The 16,983-nt window shown below is 42.2% G+C and overlaps 2 protein-coding genes across 5 annotated transcripts in view; one reads left to right on the forward strand and one right to left on the reverse strand.

Moving 5' to 3' along the window:
• ankrd44 (ankyrin repeat domain 44) overlaps window positions 1–12,903 on the forward strand; it is a 40,180-nt gene extending 27,277 nt beyond the window's left edge. For 2 of the 4 annotated variants that reach the window (XM_016664559.1, XM_007578886.2), the window contains exons 21-28: window positions 374–596; window positions 886–973; window positions 1,057–1,140; window positions 1,228–1,373; window positions 2,889–2,971; window positions 3,547–3,629; window positions 4,535–4,626; window positions 7,697–12,903. In XM_016664559.1, coding sequence (XP_016520045.1) covers window positions 374–596; window positions 886–973; window positions 1,057–1,140; window positions 1,228–1,373; window positions 2,889–2,971; window positions 3,547–3,629; window positions 4,535–4,626; window positions 7,697–7,956 — 1,059 coding nt within the window. In that variant the 3' untranslated portion in view covers window positions 7,957–12,903. The remainder of the gene's footprint in view (window positions 1–373; window positions 597–885; window positions 974–1,056; window positions 1,141–1,227; window positions 1,374–2,888; window positions 2,972–3,546; window positions 3,630–4,534; window positions 4,627–7,696) is intronic. The other 2 variants (XR_001659759.1, XM_007578889.2) reach the window with 2 other exon arrangements.
• A 1,236-nt stretch (window positions 12,904–14,139) lies between these two features.
• The window catches only part of lcmt2 (leucine carboxyl methyltransferase 2), a 5,847-nt gene continuing 3,003 nt past the window's right edge, over window positions 14,140–16,983 (reverse strand). Inside the window, exons 7-14 of the mRNA XM_016664561.1 lie at window positions 16,882–16,983; window positions 16,709–16,796; window positions 16,415–16,633; window positions 16,082–16,318; window positions 15,814–15,911; window positions 15,513–15,700; window positions 14,624–14,759; window positions 14,140–14,430 (exon numbers count right to left, since the gene is read on the reverse strand). The exon at window positions 16,882–16,983 is cut by the window's right edge and continues 1 nt beyond it. Coding sequence (XP_016520047.1) covers window positions 14,245–14,430; window positions 14,624–14,759; window positions 15,513–15,700; window positions 15,814–15,911; window positions 16,082–16,318; window positions 16,415–16,633; window positions 16,709–16,796; window positions 16,882–16,983 — 1,254 coding nt within the window. The 3' untranslated portion in view covers window positions 14,140–14,244. The remainder of the gene's footprint in view (window positions 14,431–14,623; window positions 14,760–15,512; window positions 15,701–15,813; window positions 15,912–16,081; window positions 16,319–16,414; window positions 16,634–16,708; window positions 16,797–16,881) is intronic.

Genomic DNA, 16,983 nt, shown 5'->3' on the forward strand with positions numbered 1-16,983 from the left:
TGTAATCCTGTTTAAGTTATTACTCAGAATGTGTCGTTCTTTCAGCAGATGGCGTTTTGTAGAGTGTGTGTACTCCAGGTTATTGAACTGATCGATTCTTTTAGTATCATTTAATGCAATTATTCCATGAAAGTGCTGGCATTTCTTATCATATCTACATTTACAAACAACAGTTCATTATATGTGATTTTTAGTGCACTCATTAAGTGCCGTTGTGAACGATCCAAAGAGCCACTTGTGGCCCCGGAGCCGCAGGTTGCAGAGCGCTGATCCAGCCGATGCCTGTCATGAATGAGTCTGTCAGACCTGCTGCTGTTGATCATGTGACTGTTCCTGTGAAGTTACACTCTGGCCTGCTCTCTGTCCGCCCCAGCTGCTGTGTGGCCAGGAGGAGTGCATCCAATGTCTGCTGGAGCAAGAGGCCTCAGTGTTGCTAGGAGACTCTCGGGGTCGCACCGCCATCCACCTGGCCGCCGCACGAGGCCACGCCTCCTGGCTGAGCGAGCTTCTGAGCATCGCCTGCTCAGAGTCGCCCTCTCTGCCCCCACTGAGAGACCACGGCGGGTACACGCCTCTGCACTGGGCCTGCTACTACGGTTAGTGACTGAAAGACGCCCGCCGCTGGGAGAAGGTCGGGTCCACTGGATAACTGCCAGGAACTAACTGGACTGTTTTTAAGCTAAATCTGCCAAAATTAGGCAACTATTCCAACTGTGCAGAATTTATTCATCTGTATAGGTTAATTTGACATTAAAATGTTGAAAACATGCAGGTTTATGGAAACGAGGACAACATTTTTACAGAATAAATTTCCACAAACGAAAACATAAACCCAGATAAATAAACTCCACTGGTGCCCCCCTAACAATGAGTGTGTGTTTCCAGGCCATGAAGGGTGTGTGGAGGTTCTGCTGGAGCAGAAAGGCTGCCGGTGCATCGACGGGAATCCGTTCACTCCTCTACACTGCGCGGTGTAAGTCTGTCTGCCGGCTCTCTCTGCGGCTCTCTTGTTTTGCCGTTTGTGTGTCCTTCATGTGTCGATGCTTAAACTGCCAGGTTGAACGATCATGAGCCGTGTGCGTCGCTGCTGCTGGAGGCCATGGGGTCGGACATCGCTGGCTGCAGTGACGCTAAGGGCAGGTAAGACGTTGGTGCGAAGGCACTGGTGCTGCAGCGCCATCGGTCTGCGCTGCATCGCAGCTTTTTACTCTGTTTTCGCTCCTGCAGGACTCCTCTCCACGCCGCGGCGTTCAGCGGCCACGTAGACTGCATCCAGCTGCTCCTTTCCCATGATGCACCTGTGGACCCCGCAGACCAGTCAGGCCGCACTGCACTCATGATGGCAGCTGAGAAGGGCCGGGCCGAAGCTCTTGGTGATGATTCCCGTTTTGGCGCTTTTCTACCTAGCAGCTCGACTCGACTCTGCACAGTTCTGGTTTTCCAGAAGATTAACAGGTGTAAGCGGGCGGGGTCTTCATATGGATGACCCCAGAGTCCAAGAAGTGTTACGACAGACGTGTACATGACACAAACTAGCGCTGTGCAATATTTTATATGTTGGTATCAATCCAATACCAAGTAAACAAATCGTCAATACTGAGGCTAGTACTTTTCTTTTAAGCTTTATATATCATCAGATTTCAGACCTTTTAGGTATTTTTGTGTTTGTTCCTTTCTATTACTTTGTTCAAACTTCAGAAAGAATTTGGGAAACATTTATAGGCATCTACAAAATGCTTTAATAACATATGAACATGGTTTATGTGCATTTTTCCGAAAGGTGCAAAAATTATCATTCGTGAGCAAATCGAAACCAAATCTGTTTTGAGACAGAACAGCTGCCATGTAACTTCTAGTTCAGTGGTTCTTAACCTGGGTTCGATCGAACCCCAGGGGTTCGACGAGTCGGTCTCAGGGGTTCGATGAGTCGGTCTCAGGGGTTCGGTGGAGCCTCTGCCGCGGAGGTAAAGACACACTGTGTAAAGTCGTGATGACGCCCCGCTTTGCTGCAGAGGATCACGTTACATTGTTTAGCCAATCAGAGCTGCGGAGGAGCACTGATTGAAGGAGCTCCACTCTCAGCATGGATTTGAACTTGTGTCTTTAATTACTTCAGCAAAACTCACCGTTTTTACTAAGTTCTGTAGCTTTCGGTGTACTTCTAAATCTGCTCCTTAGTCGCATCTTTTCGGGCATCCTACTCCCTCTAGTGGCATGGGGGTGGTAACACAACTAATATAATTACATTACTAAATCAGAATACCAAAGTCTTTATTGCTAATTTTTCATTCTCTGAAGAATGTAGAGCTAATCAAATGATCTAAACAAGACCTTAAAGTGGTTCCAGTTTCTCTCGATGGCCAACCTGTTGAAACTGTGGCAAATTTTAAATACCTTGGGTCGTTCCTGTTCACTCAGCTCAACTTTGCTGAAAACCAACTTTGTTGGTGACCCAACTAGGCTCTAGTTGGGTCACCAACTAGAGCCTTGAATTTGGGGGGAGGAGAATCATATTTTATTTATCACTACAGACGGGTTCAGTGAGTGCGCATATGAAACCGGTGGGTTCGGTACCTCAAAAAAGGTTAAGAACCACTGCTGTAGAGGAAAATCAAGAGAGTTTTCTCTCTAAGTTTTTACTTTGAAAAACTTTTTTTTTTTTTGCTTTCTTTTGATTTTTTTTTCTTCTGATTTTTTATTTTTCTAGTTTTTAATTTAAACCTAGAGAAAATCTGTAACTGCATCGAGTCAAGTTGAGCCTTGCTGAGCAGGTGCCAGTGGAAAATGACCATTTGAGTCCATTTAAAAACCTTCCCAGCAGTCAGTCTGGTTGTTGTTTTTGCTGCGTATTAACATTTTTTTTTTTCTTTCTGCAACATCTCTTGCAGACTTGCTGTTGACCAGCGCTAATGCCAACCTCAGTCTAACAGACAAAGATGGCAACACTGCCCTGCATCTGGCTTGCAGTAATGTAAGTGCATAGCTTTAGTTTTTGCTAATGCGGTATGCTAACTTTAGCACATTTGGTCTCTGTTTTGACATGAGTTGCTTGTAATTCAGCTTGTGGCCGACAGTGTGTGTGGACAAAAGTTGGATAAAAAGTTGTTCTGGTGTCTATAAATGTTTTTTTTTTTCTTTGATTGTCATAACATTTAATGGCTGCATGTTTCAGCTGCTTTCTGCACAGCTCTCCTCCACACAGACAGTCACAGACTTACTAATCTTTCACTACACGTGTGCATGCAATAGGAAAGGTGAAAAACACTCAGATTGTCTGGAAAAATGAAGATTTGACAGAATCAACAGAATACTGTGCACGGCCCTTAAGGGAGTTACGCAAGCTGTGCAGAGGAAAACCAGCTGTGATTTTTAAGTTCTAAGCACAAAAACTGAGTTTTATGACACGAGTTTAGTCAGTTATCCCCAAAACGGATAATTTAAAATACTTTACTGGGACATTTAATGAGAAAATTGATGCGTTTTTACTCTGTTTACCTGAAGTGCCAATTTTTTTTCCTCCTGACCTGTAGCATGTTCTGGTTTCAGGGGAAAGAAGACTCTGTGCTGTTGATCATGGAGAAGATGTCTGACTCTTCACTCATAAATGCCACAAATGCAGCGCTGCAAACGTGAGTGTCTAAGAAGCTGGATAAAAATGAAGCTAAATGTATGAATTATCTACAAGATAATTCATACATTCATATATTGCGAATGCATTCCGTTTATTTTTATGTTGTATTAACAGTCTACATCATCTTGTGCTTCAGTAACTTTTAGAATCTAATATACTCATTAATGTTTAATTCCTAACAGGAAGTAATTTTGGTCTTGAATGACTTGTATTGTCTAACAGGTTTTAGCTTTGCGCTACACTGCCCCCTATGTGTTTGGCATGGTTGTGCAGGTTCATGTGGATGAAAATTGAAACTGATCCCGTGTGGATGATATCATGTTTTTTAAACAATATAGTGATTTTTTATAAAGATATGTTTCCATTTTAGACAAGGCTTTTGTCATATTACAACTTTATGTACTTTAGATGGATTTTTGCAGGATAAATGGTTTTTACTATAGATTTTATTTTGAGGTATGAGAGTGAAGGGGGCTGAAAACATATGTGTTCCACATTGTTTTTAGATCTTTATTTGTAAAGAGTCTCAAAGTCATGTGTCTTTTCCTTCCACTTGACAATCACTCAATACTTTGCGTTTGCTTATTACATTGTAATCACAATAAAATACAGTGAGGCTTGTGATTGTAACACAACAAAATGCTAAAAATGTCCACGAGGAGTAAATACTTTGGCGCTGCATACATGCTTATACTCCAGGTTTGACTTTATATGTTGCTAAAATTTGTAGGATTACTTATTGGAAAAAGTGTTTATAAAACTTAAATGTTGTGGAACTGCCCTGGTTTGGTGTGTCTGGAAGAGAAGGAACAAAAGGAAAAAGTTGTTTTCTCTTTAGCCTGGGCAGCAGTGTGATATGACCCAGTGAAGCGATGTCAGTGTGAAACTGTCTGTCTCCGTCAGTCCGCTCCACCTGGCTGCCCGCAGCGGCCTGAAGAGGGCGGTCCAGGAGCTGCTGTCCAGAGGAGCCAACGTCCAGACGGCCGATGAGAACGGTAGGACGACCAGCTCCACGCCATCATTGCCGCGCTGCATGAACGCTTCTCTCTCCTGCAGCATGAACTGCACTTTACTGCTGAAGGGTTTGGAAACGACTTTCTCTCTGCTCTGCAGATGCTCCACTTTTAACAGCAGCTCCCACTGGGTTGACGTTGCACATGTACATTACAGGCTTACGCTGCAATAGCACAACATTTTACTGACTGTTTTTGGTCTAGTTTCTAGTGCAAATAGAAGAGAAAACGAACTTATACGTAACTTTTCGGCAAGAAACAAGAGCTTGTGTTAAGGCAATAACTTTTTAATATTGATGAAAAAGTAGTGGTTGCCCTGGCAGATTATTTCACTTATAAGAAAAATGTCTATCAGTGAAATAATCTGCTATTGGATCTAGAACTTTTTCGTCAATATTAAGGAATTATTCACTTAAAACAAGCTCCTGTGTCTTGCTGGAAAGTTACTTATAAATTAGTATTGTCTTATTACAAGTGCATTAAGATATTTGAACCAGAAACTAGACCAAAATTGCTTGGTAAGATTTTGTGGGGTTTTTTCAGGCAAAATTTGTTGTGCATTTTCTCTCTTTTTATAATTGTAGCAACTCTCCTATAATACTTCCTCAGCTCTTTGAAAAGATTTTAATTAGGGATGCAACAATATAAAAATTTGGGCCGATATTAATAAGTGATATTTACTAATATCATATACATTTCTAGTCCCTTTTGACTTCACCAATGTGTCTTTGCTTCAGTTAAACTCCCCCATAATCCTTTGGTGCATCACTGTCACATGACCAACCTGCTCCCCTCCAGATCAGATCCGAAACAAAATAGAAATATCGGATGTTAATATCAGTCCAGTTTGATTTATCGGACCGGTATTGATATATTAAAAACTGCCTGACTTCGGCCGATACTGATGTTAATACCATTGTATCGTACATCCTTAATTTCAAAGCATCTCTCCAGGAATACATTGATTCCAGAAGAACATTGAATAAGATTTTTGGCTCATAATAAACATTTTTCTTTCCAAAGGGTTCTGATGTTAAATGCTTTCGTTTTCATTCAGACGGTGGGAGCTGTGACTGAGCGGTTGCTTGCCGACTTGCTGTCTTCTGTTTACTGGTCAGGGCTGGATGTCGCTGTTTTTAAAACCCAAGTTGTCAACTAAAGTCCAAATCGACCCTTTTTGAATTCTCACATTAGAGTACGAAAACTAATTTAAACATAAACAATAAATCTAATGCTTATCAGCTTCTTTTTATATCTTTTAGTATTCCTATACGTGTACTTGTGCATTTTAAAACACAGGACAGCATCCAGTAAACGCCGCAATATTTAAGTACAGGTGATTTCCTAAATCCCTGTAAACATTCCCAAACCCTGTGTGTTCTTTTACAAATACAGATAAGTATAAAATAATAGAAACAATGCACCTTTGCTGTAATGCATTTGAAATTGACTCCGGCACAGTAATCCTTTGCTAATTCGATAAAACCTTCCCAAAGCAGGAAGCAGTTGGCGTTCTGTGGCAGCTGGATCCTCTTTGTTCTCTGAACAGCCGATGAAGAAACGATGTAAACTGCAAAAAACAGGAAATGTTGATGCAGTGAAATGAGCAGCATCCAGTAAAGACCCACCACTCTGTTTCACACGTCTCACTGAGGCTGAAAATGTTCCGCTTTGAGGCTCCTTCCACAGGGAAAGCCATGTGGTTCATCTTTGTTTCAAACTCAAAACCCTTTTAGACTTCTTTATTATTCAGGATGGAATGAACAATAAATGATAGCTGTGGGATAGATTAGGGATGTGAACAATTAATTGACTTTTGACTAATGGTTTATTACGTTAAAACTAGTTTTCATCCACGGAGACCTTGTTTTAGTGTTGTAGTTTGGCCGCCATCCAGCAGAGGGCGGCGTTGCTCATACGTATGGGAGCCGGCTGAGCCTTACTAGAACGGGAAAGAAAAAACAGTCCAATCAGAGTTCGGTTTGAGATGCTAAACACATTTTCTCCGGTTTTGTTTTAAAATTTATTACGTGTTTCAAATATCTTTTTTTTTCTTCCATGTTTTATTTTTCTACTCAGCAACCCATGTTGTAAAGGCCTTCTAAGCTTCAAAACTAAAAATTATTCCAAAAAGACCGTGGGCGGCATCAGGCGCACTTCCGACTTGATTGTTTGAAAAAATATTTGAAGTTTTTTCATATTTTCTAGCAAAAATATGAACAAATAAATAACACACATTTTGAACAACTTAGATGAAAACTAAAGTTAACTAAGACTGACATACAAGTTCAAAAAGCGGCAAAAAAAGGAAAAAAAAAAAAAGCCCGTCACCACACCGGACATTCGACAAACAAACAAATCCATCCCGCCCCTGGTGTGTTCTTCATCTCTTAAATGAATGGGAGGGTCTGAAAGTTACCAAAGTAATCTGAACATTTCCAAATACAAAAATTAATTACAGATTTCGATTCCAAACTAACTCAAAGAAAAAAAAAAAATTGTTAGAACTCATGATTTGGAAAAAAAAATCAACATGAATGGCCATAACGTCTAAGCTTAATAATTACTGAATTATCTGTTGATTCAGTCAGTATTTAACACAGCTGACTGTAATATATGTTACTTTAATCATGATTTCCTGTTTATAATTCAGCACATTACAGAAAATGGTGCCATCCATGTTATGGTAAGATGGTTGGGCCTCTTACCATAAAATGGTAAGAGGCCCAACCATCTGAGAAAACTCAGGTTTTTAAGCAAATGGCTGCTGATCAATTAATCTTGAGTTGATCAGCTTTAGATCAGCTCATTAATCAATAACTCGCTGCGATCTAAAACCTTTAGTGGTTCCTCAGTCCGTCCAGCCCTGACCGATTGTCGTTCCTGTCTTCAGTGTTCTCCCTTCTCTTTGCTCCACCTGTCAGCTGGCTGGAGACTAATGGAATGCTGCTCCATCTTTGTCTTCTGCTTCGCCTCCCTCGCTTCCTCCACATCTCCCTGTCTCCTTCCTCCTCCTCCTCCTCTCTGGTCCGTCTCTGTCCCTCTGCCTCAGGTCTGACCCCTGCTCTGGCTTGTGCTCCTAGCAGAGAGGTGGCTGACTGTCTGGCTCTCATTCTGGCTACCATGATGCCTTTCTGCTCCCCTTGCAGCTCTGGAGCTCCCTCCCCAGGCTCCCTGCTGAGGCAGCTGCCCCACCAGGGGGGTAAAGGCGTGGCCGCCGGCCCTCGGGGACCCCGCAGCCCCAGGAACCCCTCGGGACCTTCCAGCGAGGGAACTACTGAGAACGACTCGGAGGACTCTGAAACGTTTTGATGATCCTTACCTCGAGCTGGTCACCCGGACTCCTCAGCAGAACGGCGCTCCTGCCAAGCAGAGCGGGACGCTGGTCAGCATGAAGCTCCAAGGGATTCAGTGTTACGGAAAGAAGCAACTTTACAATCATCATTTACAGATATTACAAAAAAAATATAAAATAATAATCTCAGAAAATAATTTCTAATTTATCCTTTAAATAATTTATAATATTTTCATTAGCTTTTTTTCTCTTTTCTTTTTTTGAATCATGTCTGAATCTATTACAAACTAAAATTTATTTTTAAATCCTTTTTTTCTAACTGCCGGGTTTTGTTTCGCTGCGATACATTCTTGGGATTTTGTGAGAAACGTAATAAACTTTTCGCGCCTCATGAAGAAGTCAAATCAAAATCTAACTTTCTTCACTTTCAAATTTTAGGTTATTGGAAAAAAAAAATCTATAGCTTATAAAAAATAATGAGGAATCTATAAATCTGCTCGGAATTGGATGTTGACTGATCATTGCACCATTAGCTGTGTTTCCACTGTAGGAGCCGTTTTCAGGTTCCTGGGCTATTCTTTGGCCAGTCTCTGGGTTCATTCACGAAAATCAGTCTAACATTGGAAAAAAAAAGAAGCTTGGACTTCTCCGAAAAGCTGAGAGCGAGCTTTAATTATTACAACTTTGTGAATATTACTAATTTCCCTCAAATTGGAGCGACTCTACTTCTGTTTCACCAGCAACTGTAAAGCAGTCAGCTGCTCAGGTTCAGGTTGGAGATCTTTCTTGTCGTCTGCACAGGAAGACTTTAGTTCTTGTTACAATTTTACGTACTTTTTAAGTGCAATTACTCCTCGGTTAAAATCATAGCTTTTTAGTTTTATCCACTTGGTGGTTAAACAGGACGCCAGGATCGGAGCTATTATTTTAAAATCCCTCTACAGTTTTACAGTTCTTTCCTTAGCTTTGAAACTGTAGGCGCTATGAAAAAATCTGAAATCAATGCTGCATTAGTCAGTTTTGTTTCTTGGTTTGATTCTGGGCAATAACCGAATAACAATATATATCGCGATAGACACTTAATATTAGCAATTCAATACAATACATGCAATAGAATTTTCAATCATTTCATTGAGCTTCAGAACCGAACAGCATTCTGGGGGATGTAGGCAGAGGGAAAGGCTTTAGCCGGCCAGCTAAGCACAGTTGATGACGTCAACAAACTCGCTTACTGTTTGGTTACCTAGCAACAACCTATTAAGTAACTTGCGCAGCAACAGCTTCATGTTTCACCCCTGTGTCTCACTGCTTCAATATAAAAAAACAACAGCATGCATTGCAAAGAGAAGAAGCTGGAGAGGAAATTGAATAAAACAGGGAAGGTCACATCACCGGTTTGGCAGTATTTCACATATTTAAGACAAAAAACGAATCAATAATTATTGATATCGATTGATATGAAGCCCTAATATTGTATCACGTCTTTCAGCCCTGCAGTGGAAACACAAACGGATGCAGTTTGGGAGCCGAGAGCTGAAACGCGTGTCGGTTTAAAAGCAATAAGAGGACTTGCTTAATTTTTCTAAACATTCAGACTTGATTGAAATTAATATGAAGAGGTAGTATTTTTTATTTATTTATTTTTTTGCATTAGTTTTTAGTTAAACAGATGACGTGGTCCAGCTGTTACACAGTGAACCCTTGGGGCTCCACATCTTCACATTGCGTCTGCGGACAGTTCCTCTCCTCTGACTCGGAGCAGGACGTCCGGCGGCTCTTATTCGTTTCTTCCCTGGACCGGCGCCATGCGGCCGGCCGGCCCACTCGGTTCCCGAACGAGGAGAGCTCCATCGGGACCGGCTTCAGGGCCGGTCTGCACGCTTACACCGACTGACGCCGCAGTTGGTGCTTACGCTCACGGGTGCTTCAATCTAAACTAACCTCGGTACTTAGCATCTGCATGGCAAAGCCATGCCACTCTGAGACAAGGTTTCTTTCTTTCTTTCTTTTTTTTTTTTTAAAGCCATTTTAACTGTTTGTACACAATTAAGATTATTAAGAAATTCAAGTGTAGTTTTAAGTTTTTTAAAACTTGTACCAAATATTTGACTTCCATGCATAAATAATTAGCATGTACTGAAGGGTTACATGAGCAGGTACTTTTTGAAATATTTTACCAGCTAAAAAGCACAAGTTTGGAGTTGGCTGCGTGGTTTAATGAAATGTGTCCAGAATGTGAATAGTGCAGCCTCGATGAGATGCTTGGTAGTTTAATGTTCACCAGGAGAGAGAGAGAGAGAGAACGGGTACATCTCAGTTCCACCAACAGAAAAAAGTCACACACATCATTGGCTGGATTTTACCAAAAATGAAAGATTTTACAAGGTACGATATAAATGTGTTACCAGCTCATTGATATCGCTGTTCCTTCTCCGATGAAGACTTTTATTTTCTAGTTGATTTCAGTCAAATTCTTTGGCAGCTAACAAAAATTCTACTCCATTAAACAACATACTAGCTTCTTTGTTTGCCCGAATGATATCCCATCACACGCCGCATCTGCTAAAACATGTTTTCCTTAACAGAGAAAGGTTTCTGTGTCACACAGAACAAGCTAATGGTTGTCATTTTGTGAACATTAATAACTGTTTTAAACAAAACGGTCTTATTTAAACCGTCAGCTGTTAGCTTGCACATTAGCAACTAGATTTGTCCCAGCCAGAAGATGCCAGGCATTTTGTTACACAAGCTAATGCTAGCCATGTTGTGAAAATTGCTAATATTATAGCCATTTTAAACAAAACGCATAAACTCCTCTTAGCTTGGATAAAATTATCAACTCGATTTACCCCAACGAGAAGATGGGAGTTATTTTGTTAAACATCGTGACTGACAACCAATGATTTAAGGTTATTTGTAGTTTACTGCAAGAAAATGTGATTCAATTTAATGTTAATATGAGCTAGCAGAAGAGCAGCTAGTTGTTGTTAAATCTGGTTTTATAATCTGTCATATTTCACAGGAGTCAGCTGGTCGGAACCGAAGTAAATGAGAACAGGGTGTAATGTTGAGATTTAAACAAAATATCCAACAGCATTAATAATATGTGGGATGTGAGCATATTGTTGCTATCTTTGAAAAATCATTAAAAATACTTTACGTAGAGGAACATTGGTACAACAGAGTTACAGACATAAAAAAGATTCAGGATGAAGGTACGAGACGTACAAATTAGCACGGTAACGTTTCTTAGCAGATCTTCGTGTGTAAAGTGCTAAGAGTCATCTTACATGGGAAACTTGCGTTTTCTACCAGGAAATTCTTTATTCTGGTAGAAAACAGAACCTGATCCAAGTGAGTCGGCTAAAATGTCTTCACCAGCAGATCTGTGGAGACAGGAGAAAGACGCCGCTGCTACATGAATCTATATCTTCAAACTTTCAAAATTCTCCTTCAAGGTGAAAAGAAATTGACACTTGGGGGAGGAGGGCGGGGGGGAAGCACCAGACAAACAAAATAAAAAGTATTTGCGTAGAATACCAGCTGGCCTTACTTTTAAATATCGGTATGGGCATTGGCCTTAGAAAACCGCAGATCGGTCCAGATGATGTGTGGGGATGACTCGTTGAGGGAACAGCGGCGTACCCGTCGATGGAACGCAGTATTTGTGCAGACGTGGACGAATGATGAGATTATCACGTAGATTAATGCGTTTTGTCCCGCAGTCTTAAACGGCCTCCTGCACTTTGACCTCTCCATGTGAACCACCCGGTTGTGCGCGTTTGCACACTTTACAGTTCAGAGTAGCACGGTTTCCAGATTCCCAGAAAAAGACCAAAAGTCTCCTGTGGTGAAAATGTCTTCTTAGCTCAGTTCTTTGTGCTATTTATTAACTTCATCATGATGGTACAAATACTGCCAGCACTTAAATGTAAAGTTACACAGGGCCTTGACCACTCCTCCCTCTTTCCTCACCCATTTGTCTGCATACCAGCAACGTGCCATCGTCTCTAACGTGTCCAGTGCCTTGATGTTGATTCACGTGGTTCGTTTTATAATATTTTCTATTTGTAAATTTCGGAAATTGTTTTTTTTTTTTTCTTTTAAAGGATAAGTTCACCAAAAACTCCAAATAACTTGTATGTTAATAAAATTCACTTGAATACTTGAAGATTCTCTCGCCTTGGGTTTACTGCTTTGACTTTTTGTTGGTTCTTCTCCGTGAAATGAAGTCAGACGTCGGGAAAACTTCGCGATTTTAAAAATAATCCGCCGGTTTCAATCCGTGAAGACAATATTGGAAATGCCTTGAGAAGAGATCGAGTTGCCATTAGAAAATCAAGTTATGCTATTGTGTGAACTTATCCTTTAATATGTGGAGACATGGACTTTACTTTGAATGAGAAAGTGTTTTTTTCCCCCCCAACTTCCTGTCTGGAGATTTTCCTTTGTTTAGATTTACTGCCAACATTTCTGAGGATGAGACCAAATTAATCGGACATGTTGAACCGACCCCTCTGCTGTTACTCCAAATCAAAACCCTCATGCCTGTACTTACAGGTCATAATAAACAAAGGAGTACCTCCAGGTTTTTCTTTAAAGTTGTGTGTGTAAGTTGGCTTTAGGTACTGATATGAAAACGACTAGTCACAGCTTTGTACGAAAACACTTCCCATAATGGATGGTTGGTGTTTGGGTTCAAACGATTATGAACTAATAAGCACACAGATGGTGAACAAGCACAGTGTGTTTCTGCCTGTGAGTCCGAGTCTGGCCACCAGTATTATTATTATTATTATTATTATTGTACAAGAAGAAGAGCTTAGGCAGGCCTGACAATCTCCATCGTCACGTGTCTGATGATTTTCATACCAGTTCCTGATGCAGTATGACATGCTGAGGGCTGTTTGTCAGCAACCTTTCTTTTATAGCAGCTGTACAAATAAAACTAAAATCTGTTTGAACTTTTTGTGTGGTGGTTATTTTTTCTCTCTCACTGATTTCTTTTAATAAAATGCTTCCATGTTTGGCGGTTTCAGATATAAAAAATAAAAGGTAATCCTGTGTTTGCATGCAAATTTTGACAAATGTCAAATACATTTAAAAAAAAAAAAGTATTCAAACCTCTTTACCCTGATGCCCCCAAATGAACGAGTAACACAACAGACTGGTCAGGTCTCTTCCTTAATAATAAAACTGTTTTCCGTGAGCCGTGGTGAATGTTTGTCGGCCATTACTGGCCTGTACCGAGTGGTGGGTGCTTGGTTTCCATACAGTAGTGTTTACTCCATTGCCTTTTAGCCCTTCAAAGGTAATACATTTACTGTATTTTAAAATGTTCAATGAAGAAGGTTGAAGTAATGAACACGCTGAGCCTGTGTCCGTCTGAAAGACATAGTTTTATTTGTAAAAATACATAATAAAAATACAAAAAGACATAGTTTTATTTGTAAAAACACTTAAATCCTTTTCCTTGCACCTCTCAGTCATCACCCCTTTACTATACCAATTAAATTCATTGAGGTTCGTGGCTGCAATGCTGCCACAATGTAAAACAGTTCAAGTGCTATGAAGAGTTTTTCAACCTGGCCAAGTAGTAGCAGTAAAATACTGACACTAGCTGAGTTTCCATCGACCATATAATTGCGTAATTTGACATTTCGGACATAAATTTGCTTAAAGGAAACAAATTTCGAAAAAAAGAATTGCGTTTTTTCGATTAGCAAGTTCTGCCGCTAGGATGAGGTGAGGGGTTTTTAGCTGTATTCAAATGGGTTTATTTTGCAAAACTAATGGAAACGCGTTTTTTTCGGCATCACACGGATGTGGTTTGATGGCAGACTGGCGCCACACATTTTTAGTGACCCATCACCTTAAACTTATTCACGTGCGATTTTAATTACGCTTCTTATTTGATGGAAGCACTGCAATTGCAAAACTGTGCTTTTTGGACATTAGCGGAATATTGACAAACTTTCGTGCACATTTTTAATGGAAACGCAGCTACAAAACCTGATCTGACCAATCACAGCAGAGTTTATTTTCTGTTGCTAGGCCAGTTCTCCTCAGTTTTATCTGTACAACAACATTTGAACTGATTTTTATAGACGTTGAAGAACCAAAATGAAGGTAAAAATTGTTAGTTTCCTGCATCAGTCAGGGTCTCAGCTCTGAGCTCAGCCATAAAATCTGACATCATGTGAATTTGAATGTGTGGTTTATTTATCTGACCTTATTGAAAATACCTAATATTGCTATAAATATATCATAATTCTGAAAAAAAATCTTGTGTCCCAGATCGGGATTTAAAGCCCAGGAGGCTGCAGGTAGTCACTGACAGGCTGCAGACACACAGAGACGGGCTGGGGGTTCAGATGCGTCCCGAAGGAGAAACAGTTCCCGCCTCCTCCAATCAGGAGCAGAGCCGGTTCTCCTGAGTCCGTCAGCTCGGAGCAGAAGGAGTGGAGCATCAGAGGCCAGGGCACGGAGCTCTGCAAACACACATCAGAATCAGACCTTCACACTACATAATCTGTCGGGGTACAAAGAAAGTACACCCTGCTATGCTATGCATAACAGAACATCATAAAAGTTTTCACACCAGACTATCAGGTGTGAATAGAAACGATAAATAGGAGGGTGTACTTTCTTTTTCCCCACAACTGTAGCTGAGTGAAAGCTGACCGTGTCTAGTCTGAACTCCATGCTGCTGTACGTGCTGAGGCTGACGATGACGACGCCAGGAGCGCCATCTGAATGCATCCAGACTCCGCCCACCACAATCAGCTTATCCCCGAGCACGTGGGCGCAGTGAGAATACCTGAAACAAACGCAGGAAGAAAGGAGCCCAAAGTATCACATTTCTCAAGTCTGAATAAAGTCTTAATTTAAAAAACAAAATAGTGAGTCAGCTATGCTAGCTTGACTCTTGACAACCTTAACATGTAGATGTGCTGCAGAATTCTGTCTGTTTGAGTTAAAAAGTAAGACGACACACACACACACACACCAACTTTCTGACAGAACATTAATAGAGCAGGAGTTTAAATTAGCAAATCAACCACCTGTGTTCAGACGATCACTTATTAATATGCAAATTAAACATCAAGCCTGAAAACATAAAACTAACGGACTGAATGTTCTGTTTGTGTTGGAAATGTCTGCGTGTTTTTTGGCTTTGAATCCCGATGCACTGATGGAGCTGCTATTAGTCAGTTGCTATGGCAATGAGTCTGTGTGTTTGTGTGTGTGTAGCTAAGCAGATACATAGAGAATGAATGGTTTCGAGTTCTTCAACAGGTTTTCTGTGTTATTGTTTCTTTTGCTGTGGTGCACTGCATGAAGTTAACAACGCCTCCATCTCCAGGTTTCATTTTGTTAGTGGAATTGTTCTACTGCAGCAGCGCGGCTGGCCATGGATGACAAGTCAAAGAATCGTGTTCTTGCCCTCCATCGCTGTACGAGCGCACAAAATTTCCAGACGTACACAGTAACATGCGACGGGTCCATAGAAATTCGGCACATTTATCGTTTCTAGAATCAAATTAAAACAGTTCAGAGGAAAACCGCTGACCTGGGAACAGGAGGTGGACGAACAGCTGCTCTGATCCAATCGAAGCCTTGTTCCGTCGGCGTCAGGAGGCTCAGATCTCCCAGAGGCTCACCCTCTCGGCTCAGACCTCCAAACACAACAACGGATCCGAGATACGAACAAGCTGAGTGAGAATGACGAGCCGCTGGCACATCGCCCCCTACTGGGAACTGTGGATCATGACGAAACGGAATAAAGTTCCCTGGATCAACCTCCAGAAGCTTAGAAACAGAGCAGAGAGCGCAGACGTGCGAGTTTATGGGAAATTCAGACAAAAACTGACCTCAGTCCAGAGCTGCTGGTCCAGACTCAGGAAGCTGCTGTCACCCAGAGCACAAGCTGATTGGTTTTTCCCACCAAACACAAACAGGAAGTGTCTGCCTGCCATGAACAGGAAACAAGGATTGAGCCTGGGACAAGAAGACGTTTGGATGAGAAGTGAAACGTCTTCAAGTCATCAAGAGAAGTCCAGTTGGTTCTGGAGGACCGAGGGTCAACACCGACAGACTGGGGGTCAAAACTGACGGACCTCTGGTTTGGTCTCGGCTCACCTCCGTGCCGGACCACGGTGGCTGTGTGTCTAAATCTTGGTGGGGGGGGATTCCCCGTACAGTCCATCGGCTCCACCTGAACCTTCTCTGCGTCTGGACGCGGTGCTTTGGCAGCGGACGGGTCAAAGGTCAGTTTAAACAGGTCGGAGTTGGGTCGGAGCGGTGAGGAGCGGCCGCCGTACACCACCGCTCCTCCTCCTCCGGGAAGGGGGGTAACAGTGTGATAGAGCCGCACGCCTAGAGCAAACGAAGAAAACATTTACAAAACCTCTGAGGCCAATCATCGGCAAGTTTAGCAAAACCTGTAGAATGAGGAGGAAACGTTGATCTGACCCAGATCTGCTGACGCTTCGACGGTGGTGGACCTCCAGCCGTTCTGATCCCTGATCAGGGATCTGCACTGCGTCACCCTGCCTCCCCTGCTGGACCCTCCAGTCAGCAGCAGCCCCTCTAACCTCATCCAGGTAGAGGCCAACCCCAAGCCTTCCAGACACACCGGCACCGCGCTCGCCTTCAGCTCCGTGGAGCTCCAGCTCGGACTGACGGACGGCACTGGAGATGGTCAGACGGACTCAGTCAGAGGGGTTTCAGAAAGACGCAGAGGCCGAAGCAGAAAGGTTTCGCTACCTGAGGCCTGACCGAGCAGAGCCTGCTCCATCAGAGCGCCTCGAGATGCGGTCAGGATGAAGTAGTGGGAGCACTTCTGGTGCCATTCCTGAGGGAGGACAGGAAGACTTTGGAAGGGTCGGGTTGGCTTTTACCAGCAGAGAGCTTCGGTCTGACGGAGGAGTCCGGCTAACCTCGTGCTCGTCGAACGGCTCCAGGGTTTCTATTCTGTCCCGCTCCTCCTGGGGGACCAGCCCCAAATAGAACGTATTCATATCAACACACACACACCGCTC

This window comes from Poecilia formosa, unplaced genomic scaffold, assembly GCF_000485575.1.
Source record: "Poecilia formosa unplaced genomic scaffold, Poecilia_formosa-5.1.2 Scaffold496, whole genome shotgun sequence".
NCBI lineage: Eukaryota > Metazoa > Chordata > Actinopteri > Cyprinodontiformes > Poeciliidae > Poecilia > Poecilia formosa.